The sequence below is a fragment of the Pavona decussata genome, unplaced genomic scaffold, assembly GCF_977016875.1.
Source record: "Pavona decussata unplaced genomic scaffold, jaPavDecu1.1 SCAFFOLD_3021, whole genome shotgun sequence".
Taxonomy (NCBI): Eukaryota; Metazoa; Cnidaria; class Anthozoa; order Scleractinia; family Agariciidae; genus Pavona; species Pavona decussata.
The window spans coordinates 3,868-14,844 of record NW_028146320.1 but is presented as its reverse complement, the minus strand read 5'-3'; the positions used below and the strand labels follow the sequence as shown (position 1 = coordinate 14,844).

Below are 10,977 nucleotides of genomic sequence, written 5' to 3'. Positions count from 1 at the left end.
GTAAAATCACTCAGGTTTTCATAGAATAAAACTGTATCTAGTAGATTTTATTCTTGTAAATAACAACGTTATCATTCCATTTTATTATTATTAGTTATTATTATTATTATTATTATTATTATTATTATTGTTGTTGTTGCTGTTGTTGTTGTTCGCCGTTAATAGCAAAACTAACAACAATCACCGAGAAAGAAAAAAAAAAAAAAAATACAATAAATACAACATAGAAATTTTAAGTTGATAAAATAAGTAGATTTAATTAAATCTTATCATAGATTCACAGTTCCTAATATCTTCACCTAAATTGTGCCAGTCTGAAACCAACGGCTGGCCACTAACATTTATAATTTGCTAATACACTTTATGCAGCTAAGTATTGGTTAATTCACTCAAATTTTCAACCACTGTTTCACTGAATGCAATAACCCCCTTCGAAGTCAATGGGATTTTTTTTACACTGACGAGGTTATTCTGTCTAAATATTATGTCCTTATTATCATTATCATTGTTATGATGATGATAGTGATGATGGTGATGATGATATTGCACAAAATAAGTATGATGTAAGCGTAAGAAGTAACAATAAATTGGCACAATTTTTTTTATGTGCAGATTATGCCCTCCATTTCCCAAACAAAGGAATCACCGATTACGCCTCCATCCGGGGCATGCCCAGTTTGAAACAGTTCACCGTGTCTTTCTGGATGAAGACAAGTGACACTAAAGGGACGCCGTTTAGTTACGCTGTCCCAACGATGGCTAATGAACTGCTTGTGGATTTTAACGGGAAGTTTATGGTACACATTCATGGAGAAGTTAGGTTAGTTATACCACCCTGCATCCTTTAAAATTCAAGTACCCCACTAACCGGGTACTGTATAACTTGTGCTTACATTTCAAAATCAATTAACCGATTTAACTCATATAAACGATCCTGAGTACCTTTCTTCAACCACAAGATGTCTCTCCGTATCACGGTTATCTTCACATGTTGCTTGTTATCTGACAAAGAAATCCTAATATTTAGCTTCCCCTTATAGTCAATCCACATCACGCGTAACAATTGCAAGTAGTTTTGAAATTTGAACGGCGCTTTGAAATTTACGTGTCAGTTCCGAACATTGCCAACGAGATTTCAGAGTTCCCGTAGAACCGTTGAAAATTCCCCAGTTTATTGATGGTACGTATAGGTATAAAGTTAATGCGTCTTTTTCGGATTTCAAGATTTTCAGAGAAATCCATTCAAAAGTCGGAAATTACAAAGTGGAAAATCGAATGTTCATTTCAACCCTTGTTCATTTCATTCTCAGAAATACTGGTCACGCGTGAAGTAGGTTGACTGTAAATCTGGCTCGCAATCTACACTAATAAGCCATCTGTAATAAGAACAGCTCACGGAACACGCTTTCCTTTTGCAGACGACCACCCGTTTCAGCTAGTAATGGCAAATGGCATCACATCGGTGTGACTTGGACGAACAGTGATGGCGCGTTGAAATTCTTTAAAGACGGAGAGCTGAAATACCAGACCAATAACTTCAAGACAAACTACATAATCAAGCCCGAAGGAGCTTTGATGCTGGGGCAAGAACAAGACCAATTTATCGGGGGTCTTAACTCGGCTCAGAGCCTGCGCGGATCTCTGGCGGGCGTCAACGTGTGGGATCGCGTGCTGTCAGCAGATGAGATAGGAGAATATTCTCTGACTTGTCGGTGTGTGGATGCCGGGAATGTCTACAAGTGGTCCGATTTCAGAGACGCCATTAGAGGCAACACCGTGCTTGTCATTCCTTCTTCATGCTCACCATCCGAATAAGCAGCTGTGACAAGCACCCTGTGTTCAAATATTATGGCAGTCCGAAAATCTCGTTAAGTTATAGAAACTGGTGTAGATCGGCTAGTCTTAGAGTGATAAACATTACAAAGTTAAATGTAATCGGACCAAGAACACATGTGTGATTATTAAAAGAAATCTTGTGGCTTTCCACAAAGTGATATTCATTCTCTATCTCATTCTTTGGACTAACTGACTCCAAACCTTTTTCGGAAACTGATACAAAGAACTGCTTTGCGACGCATAGAAGTGCCCCGATTGGTAGTCTGCACAAACGCACTCAAATATTTTAGTTCAAGGAGAGTACGCCTACAAGCTACGGGCGTTCGTGGGAGCTGAGGCCATTAAACTAGGTTCATGCGACAAACATCCTGTATACTGCAAGGATTTTTCTTTTTTTTTTTTTTTTTCTTTTGGACGAGATTTTCTTTCAAGGTCATTAACAATGATGACGATATTGTGGGGGGAGGGGAGGGGGGATCGGACCGTAAAAGTTTTCTACGGGGAGTCTTCGCTCCGAGGCCGAACTCTTTCATACAATTTTTAACAAAAAAGAAACCCCACATAGTACTCCATTTTAAGGAGTACGTCACCCCCGGGTGGACGATATAAATATTAAGCTGCTTCCACTTTAATTTGCTTCGATGAAAGAAGTGATTTTGATAAATCCACAGCTTTATGGTCAATATCTTTGCCTTTGATTATTTTATAACATGATCAGTCTTTGTAAACATGTTGTGCATCGTTCAACTATGATGCAAAGATGGCTGTGTTTATGTCCCTCGGTTTATCTCCAAGTTGTTTACATACTTATTTCAAGGTGGGCGTTATGTAGTACACAGAAAAATAATGTTGATAAAAATGTATCTTCTTCAAAATAAATTACCTGGAAATGGAGCAATACTATTAAGAAATTAAACAAACTCGTATTATCATGTTATCGATGAGACACGGTACAACATATGCTTCGACGCATTTTCACTTATGTCCAGGATCGACCTTGTTAGCAAGAATTTGCTAGCAAATTATTTTCGCAATTGTCGCAAGAAAACGGCTATTAAAGGTCGATCCTGGACATATCTCCGCATTTTCGTGATGAATTTTTAATCAAAAACCCTCTACCGTAAATGGGAGGTGGTATAAAGGGACCGCTTATTGAGCTCAATTCAAGTGATGTTAGGAGGGCGGAATTTTTATTCGGGGAGATGTTAACAAAGAAATTGATTTTCTTTGGTAAAACCTTATCGTTTATGCACACAACTCACCAAACGTCCTACAGTTGAATACTAGTGACTTGTTTTGGGCGTGCGAATTATGTAGGCTTTTCACGAAATAATATTTTTGACCAGTTCAAGTCATAACGGATACGTTGAAATCGCGTGAAATAGAAGACTAAAAGGGCAGCCCCGAAAGAACGGCAGTCGCTATTCAAAACGTGAACGCCTGTTTCGAGTGTATACAATATGCGAGCCAGCGAGGCATGCGAGGGAGACGTGCAAGGCATGAACAAAACATGCGAGGCATGAACAACCCCCAACATAAATGCTAACCGTTAAGTTAACCGGGGAGCTATTTAAGCTAGCCTGAGTGCTTTTTAGGCTAACCGAAGTGTTTTTTAGGCTAACCTGAGTGCCTCGCACGTCTGCCTCGCACGTCTGCCTCGCATACCTCGCATGCCTCGCATACCTCGCTGGCTCGCAGATTGTGCATCCCCGCCTGTTTCTACTGTTTTGCACGGAAGCGTTTTCAAAAGTTTGCCCTGATTAATAATAGAGCGCATCGGTTAGAATGCTACGTTAAGGCTGAGACTGAACGTTCTTATTTTTTTTATGGCTCAGGTTAAAACGGAGATTTTAAACCAAAGCGCATTAAAACCGCTCATTTGGAAGCGATATATAGACGACATATTTTCCCTCTGGCCTCTAAACAGAGAGAAAGTACTGCAGTTCATTGAGCAAGCAAAGAAACACCACCCGACAATTAAATTCACGGCTGAAATTTCAGAAACAGAAACGACATTTCTGGATACAAACATTTATAAAGGTGAAAGATTCAGAAGCAATTCAGTTCTTTATGAGCGTACGCACTTCAAACCTACTGAAACATTTCAATATACGCACTTTTCTTCGTGCCACCCACCAGGGGTCAAGAGAGGCTTTATCAAAGGCGAGGCTCTGAGACTTCTCAGAACGAACTCTTCTAAAAAAATATTTGAAGAGCAAATTAAAAATCTTAAATCACGCCTAAGGGAAAGAGGTTATCCCGAGAACCTTGTTCAAAGGACCCTCTCAGAGGTGCAATTTGAAAACAGGAAACTGGCACTCCTTCAAAAACAAAAGGAGAACAAACGAATCTTGCCTTTCGTTACACAATACCACCCAGCCGTGCCAAACTTAAAACAAATCCTCTTGAAAGACTGGCACTTAATAGAGCAACAACCATTGCTCAAAGAAATCTACAAAGACCCGCCCCTCATATCTTACAAAAGAGGGCGGTCGATCAAAGATATACTCGTGAGAGCCAGAAAGAAAGGCTAAGATACACACTAGGGAGTCGTGCAGGCCTGTCACTCTTGTACACTGTATCAACGTTATTATAAAAAAGGTTCTTCTATATATAAAAAGAATGTATTGTTTTTCGCGACATGTACTTCCAGTGCACGATTTTGTAACAGTAAATGCCAAACGGCAGAAATGGCCGCTTAACCGTGTTTATCCTTCATTTGCCGCCCGCTGTTTTCAGTTTCTAAGTATAATAGGCCAACATTGTTTTACACTATGGAGCATTTTTTATGGTGAATTTTAAATTTTCATTTGCATAGACCCCCTACCTATGTGATGCGTGGTATAATGGGACCGCTTATTGAGCTCAATTCAAGTGAAGGAATTTTGATTCGAGCGGGAGATGTGGGAGATGTTAACAAGAAAAAAATGATTTTCTTTAGTAAAATCTGATCGTTTCTGCGCACAACTCACCAAATGTGTTTGAAATTTTACTGAATAATTATCATCAAATTTTACTAGCCAATGTCACCAAATGACCGACAAACATTTCTCGAAATATCGCTTGTATCTCAGAAATTTCTTAGCCGTAGGCGATCGCTCGGCGGGAACACTTGTTTCCAAGTTTATTTTCAGTATTAACAATGAGTCAATGAGTCAATGACTCCATTAAAACCGAATACTTTTAAGCTCAAATGAAAAATGTTAAGCCATCCTGGTTTGCAAAGTAAATAGATGTAGACAAGCAAGACTTCTTGGGTGACTAATGAGTGCGTCTGAATATCTCAAAACTCATATAACAGGTATGTTTAAACAACTAAACAAAAGTTGCATCCTGCTTCCATCTCTTGAATTATTTCCGTTCAACTGTTGCAGAAGTAGAATCGGGTTCTTCTTCCACAACACTGGCCAGCAGCTGCAACACTTCGGGTAATATCACGTAGCCGGTTTATAGTTTTGGCTAATTAATTTTTCGCTGGTCTCGTCTTCCGTCGCCGATAAACTGAATAGCACCGCGCTCACAGTCTGTGGTGGCTTCTATTTTCGGCTCGTGTTCGGCCAGTTATTCCCATCCTCGCGTGTCAGTTCACACCTCTCCCTTTCTCTTTGAGAATGCTTTACACGGCAAGTGATAAAGCGAAAAGAGTCCGATTTTTAACATGGACGTTTTCACATGATAAAACGTAGGGTTTTTTTTTCAGATTTCCAAATGAATCCAAATTAAAAATAGTTAAGAATACGAATACACAGTCATTTCCAATTTAAACAAATAGAGTGTGTGCACGGCAGCCATGTTGGAGGACTAAAACAATAGAAGATGTTTGCATAAAAATAGAATATATTTCCCAAAGGAAAATCATTGTATTGTTTTGGTCCTCCAACATGGCCGTCGTGCACACACTCTATTAATACGGTCCGGTAAAAACAGCCTTACGATCCGCACGGTTTCACAGAATGTAAAAACAGTTTTCGGTCCGTGTATGGTCGGGAAGTTACATCTCATAACATGGGGATTTTCACATCTTGTTTGAACGAGGGGATGAGGCGCTGTACAATCCGTACGGTTTATACGAACTGTAAAGAAACTTTTCGGCCTGTATACGGTCAGAAAATTGCATCGCATTAAGGGGACTTTGAATATGTTAATGTGTCACCTGCTCGAGCGGCAAACACCCAAGAAAGACACTGCAAAATGATGAAGTTAATGTTTTATTTTTGCGTTTGTACCGTTAGCGAATAATAGTAAGGGAAGAAAGCTAAATGGCACTTGTGACGACATGTTGCACGAAACGTTTAGCACCCCGACTGCGCCTAATATAACTTACTGTTTCGCGGTGGTGCTGGTTAAAGACCCCATCCAGTTAACAGACTTTCGTTTGAAAAGTGCCAGTGTACGTGTTGATATGTTTTCACCTACCAAACTATATCAAAAGGGCCGAAAACTGCTTAAAACAGATGTTTTCAAAATCTGTTTTAAAATGGAGACTTTCTCGAAACTCAATCGGTTTTAGTCGGAATATCACCTGTTTGTGCTATGAAATAAAAACTGTTTCCATTGATTCTTGCGCTGTCGTTGAAGAGCCAGCTATTTACAAAGAAGTGAAAGTATAGTTTTGAGTTGAGTCACTTAACTAGAATTCTGTCTTTTTTGTGTCAGTAAAGGCCAGGGCTTGTGCTGCTAACGTTGCATAATCATCTTTAAGGCATGGGGTGAATATATGTGCAAACAAAATTTACCAAGAAAACCGTCATGAACTCACAAAACAGAAATTTTGTGGATATTTGTAAAATAAGAGCTTCACTGAATTTTGGTTGTAGAGAATTATCCGAACGACGTTTTTATCTTGGAGATTTTTGGCCCGTAGGGGTGACCGGGGGATTCGTTTAGTATCCGGGGCAGTTGTAATCTCTGGCCTCGTGGGTATCTTTCTACTAAAACGAATTACGAGACGCACAACCAGATGCCTAAAGATGTTTTCCCAACTTCGTCTCACATGGATTATGCTTTCCCAACTATATAAAAACGGCGATTCTACAAGCTAAAAGAACAAACAACAAAACAACATCCAGAGCTACATGCTGTCTATAATATTATTACGAATATTGCGGCTTTTGACAACTCTTTTCGCAAATGCTGGGTTCAAAAATATATATTACGAAGAACAGCAGCTGTTCTCTGGAATAGCTTATTTAGGTCTTTAATAATTTCATGTTATTGGTGTTAGGAAAACGCGGAGGGTAGAACAGTTTGTCAGTGAATATTGCGAACTCCAGCGTTACGTTCATTTTCTGATCATCACCTGCTGCCTACACTAAGTAAACAGTTTTAAACTAGTGGAAGGCAATTAGTAAAATTTGTCAAAAGGCACACTAAGTGCAAAAAATTAAATGTGTAGCGTTCTCAAATGTCAACTGAACCCATTTGTACTGTGACTTTTTGGTGTTTAATATTAAAACTGTTTATCTGGTTCGCTTTAATGAAAACCGTCTCTCACTTCTTTTTCCTTTTTAATAATAATAATAATAATAATAATAATAATAATAATAATAATAATAATAATAATAATAATAATAATAATAATAATGATTATTATAATAATAAATAGATTTGCCATGAGGGTCATAACTAATATACCAGGGAGCAAAATGGTAAAGATAAGAGTGCTTTAAAATTATACGAAGATGAATTGGTAGTTTAACGTATTGCATGCAAGAGGTTCTTATAGATATTCCATTTTTTTGCTGCCTTTGTTTATATAACTGAAATGAAAACAATTTATAAGAAGTCGAACTTAAAAAGGTAAAGACAATTAGCGAAAATATTGAGTTAGCAGATGGTCCGTTTCGGGCGCCAAAACGCAAACCAAATGGAAGTTTACTTTTGCTAGATGTCAGGCAGTCTCGATTACTATCTTTGCTTTTTAAACTATCCACGTTAACTGTTTACCTTGTATTTCTTCTTTTTCATTTCTGAGAAGGCAAAATGAGAATTTCTAAGAAGCCCTAAGGATCAAAACTAGTTGAACGTCTAATTGCACGAAAGAATATAAAATGTTGAACAAATATTTTTCACTTCTGAAAAGGCAAATGGAGAATTTCTAAGAAGCCCTAAGAATCAAAAGTAGTTGAACGTCTAATTGCACGAAAGAATATAAAATGTTCAAAAATAATTGGGGCACCGAAAATTGATTTGAGTGGTTATCGATGGTTTTTGCGGCAAGAAATTCTAAAATTATCATAGTTTTCTCTTCCTGCGGAAGTATAAAAAAATATGTTTATTTCATATAGCATCATTTACTAGACAAGTTAAGACCTGAACAAGTAAACTGACTGCCGGACTGCCTACAACTCACGGTCTGTTGTTAATCTAGCAAGATGTATACAAAACAAACAAGATGTTATATTTATCTGGTAATTTTGATGTCCATTATGAAGAAGATTTAAATTCCCAAAAACTGTTTCAGTTCAATAAAAGGAAGTCTGACGTCAGAAGCCCAATTATCGAAACTATAAACTGATCTACAGGATATGTCCTGGAAATGAGACTTTATTGTATGATAAAACTATTTGTTGGATAATTTTAAGACTCTTGTTTTGGTGCCTTTATTTACCACCAAGCTTTGAAGATTATAACTAATGCAGAATACCGCGTGAGATTATAAAGTTGTAAAATTGTGGGCACAACAGACGGCAAAAATCAATTTAGCTTTTGCAGAACATCAATCAAGCTCGACTTCTGTCATTGTTATGCTAACTAAACAAAAACCATTTATTTCATTGTTTTAAGCGCTGCTTTCCTGCGAAAAGCATACTTGACTCATTACTCTTCAGGAACGTGCACCATGGTGAAGTCAGGGGTGCTACAAAATCGTCCAAACGCGATTTTCTTGCTTATTATTTTATATGAAATTCTATTCAATACTACAGCGGTTTTTGCTGCTGAGGAAAATTCTCGATCTGGTTACTTCGTAACGCGTGAAAATAAGCGACTGCTAGGTCATGTTATTAAACGGTTTGGATCTCCAAGTTTACTGTCCTGCAGCCAGTCATGTCTAAGAAGCTCATGGTGTACTTCCACAAACTTTAAGGAGTCTTCAAAGCTACGTGACAAGGGAACTTGTGAACTGAACAAGCACGACAGTGCACCCATCAACGAAGACACTGAGCTTGTTGATCAACCAGGTGTTAGTTTCTCAATGTTTCTAAAGGTGGGTTCACGTTGACTGAATTATTTGAAAATCGAAAGAACTCATCATTACATATAGTGGAAACAAAGAAAGCTTAAAATTTGAGTTGTTCATCACACATTCCCATAAAACATGGGTACCAAACATGTTTATTTTAGTAGATATCTGTTATGATGGTCCGGCTTAAGAAATTCTGCGTTTTCTTCGGCAAAATGTCAGCTCAACAAAAAAGGCCTTATCACGGTTTTCAACGCCATATTGACGAGTAGGCAAATAGGCTTGAAATAACAGTGTTTGTATTGAAATCTGATGTCAAATAAATTTCATAAAACATCGCTTCTGAAAAATTCATGAATTGGAAACTTTTGGCACTAGAAAAAGGATTTTGAGAAAAAAAATTGGAGGGATGTAGCTGTGCCAGAAAGCGTCCAGTCGTGTTTTAAACTTTCCATACATTTGTGTGTATAGCGAACCAGCCGTGAACTGCTACTAAAAAAAGTTGGCGGGAAAAATTACAGGGAAATGCATCGAAAGTTCAAAACATGACTGGACGCTTTCTGGCACAGCTGCATCCTTTCAATATTTTTCTCGAAATCCTTTCCCTAATGCCAAGATTTCCAATTCATGACCTTTTCAGAAGCGATGTTTTATGAAAATTGTTTGACATCGGATTTTCATACAAACACTGTTATTTCAAGCCTGTTAGCCTACTCGTCAAAATGGCGTCCAAAACCGTGATAAGGCATATTTTAAAATTTAATAAATTCCTTCTTTTTCTTTTTCTTTTCTTTTTCGAATGGCAAATATCTTAATAAACATGCGAACAAATGATCAGCCAGTATTCTCATAAAACCAACAACAGCTAATAAATTCCGGGAATAAAATTTCGTGTCCTTAACTGACTCTCTGCAAGTTAAATTTCAGCCTAAGCAAGGGAAAAGATCAATTAAAACATTTTTGCTTACCTTTAAATGTCTGTACGAACGGGACAAAATGATCTGGAAACACAGTAGACAACATTTTTAATTAAGTATTTTGCTTTAATTTTGTTGTTGGATGCCCCTGATAAAATAAAAATTTTGCTGTTGTTATACTTTTATCTTTTTTTTTATTACAGGGATGCCTAATGACCGGCTGCCTAAACGGAGGCTCTTGTTTATTTGACAACGAAAAGGAAGCTTTTTCCTGCTCGTGCAGACAGCTGTGGAGTGGAGAAAATTGTGGAGTCAATAACGGTAACGCCTTCATGAGTTTTAACCTAAATTTTTAATCTTCGTTCATAAAACTGGCTTGCGGACTTACCAGCCGTTGTCAGTAACTTTCAAGAATTCGGCGACAGAATTGACGTTTTTGTTACCTTTTCTTAAGATATTTATTTATTTATTTTTTTAGCGTCTCCTATTGAATTTTACATCAGTAAGTTGATAGATTACAATGGTCATTAGCAAATATTTATAAAACCAAAATATTTTTCTCCTACCCCCCTCCTCCTTCCTTGATTTCCTAACCTAGCTCAACTCTCTTTCAAACGTCTTTTAACCGCACAACGATTTGGCTTTGAATTGGGCGCGCGCTCTGAGCTCAGAACTAAGTCGTTAGAGCTAGCGTTTCGTTTGGCTCCCTGAAGCAAAGTTTTCCTGAGGACATCATTAAGTCTAGTAAGGGAAGAAGACTTACGAGTGCAAGGTCCTGCCTCGTCTAATATGATCCCTTTTTTAGTTCTCTTTTTGAGCTAAACGGGTAACTTTCAGTAACTCGGGCATGAGCTATAAAGAATAGCATGTTGTGTGCTTTGCTTGAGGAGGTGACAGTCTTTGGCTTTAAAAAGTAGGTCTTAGGGATGATGTCTATTCGGGCAACGTGAAATTTCCGCGAATTGTTGACCGAGCCAAAGACTTAGTATATTTTTGTGGTGGAAAAGGGCGCTAACCCTTCCCTTTTCAAATGTTGATTTC

At 37.9% G+C, this 10,977-nt stretch overlaps 3 protein-coding genes across 3 annotated transcripts; all 3 read left to right on the top strand.

Moving 5' to 3' along the window:
• The first annotated feature begins 561 nt into the window (after nt 1-561).
• LOC146446880 (neuronal pentraxin-1-like) lies at nt 562-1,996 on the top strand. Its single transcript, XM_085102844.1, has 2 exons — nt 562-820; nt 1,419-1,996. The coding sequence occupies exons 1-2, from the start codon at nt 669-671 to the stop codon at nt 1,813-1,815; spliced, it is 549 nt and encodes a 182-aa protein (XP_084958970.1). The 5' UTR covers nt 562-668; the 3' UTR covers nt 1,816-1,996.
• A 1,666-nt stretch (nt 1,997-3,662) lies between these two features.
• On the top strand, nt 3,663-4,541 carry LOC146446879 (uncharacterized). Its single transcript, XM_085102845.1, has one exon. It carries the CDS (start codon nt 3,663-3,665, stop codon nt 4,368-4,370), a length of 708 nt encoding a protein of 235 aa, XP_084958971.1. The 3' UTR covers nt 4,371-4,541.
• Nucleotides 4,542-8,381: 3,840 nt separating this feature from the next.
• Nucleotides 8,382-10,257, top strand: LOC146446878 (uncharacterized; the record flags this gene model as incomplete). The annotated part of the gene is made up of 2 exons (XM_085102847.1): nt 8,382-9,043; nt 10,140-10,257. Coding segments are annotated over exons 1-2 (484 nt in total), but the record flags the coding sequence as incomplete, so codon positions are not given.
• Nucleotides 10,258-10,977: the final 720 nt, after the last annotated feature.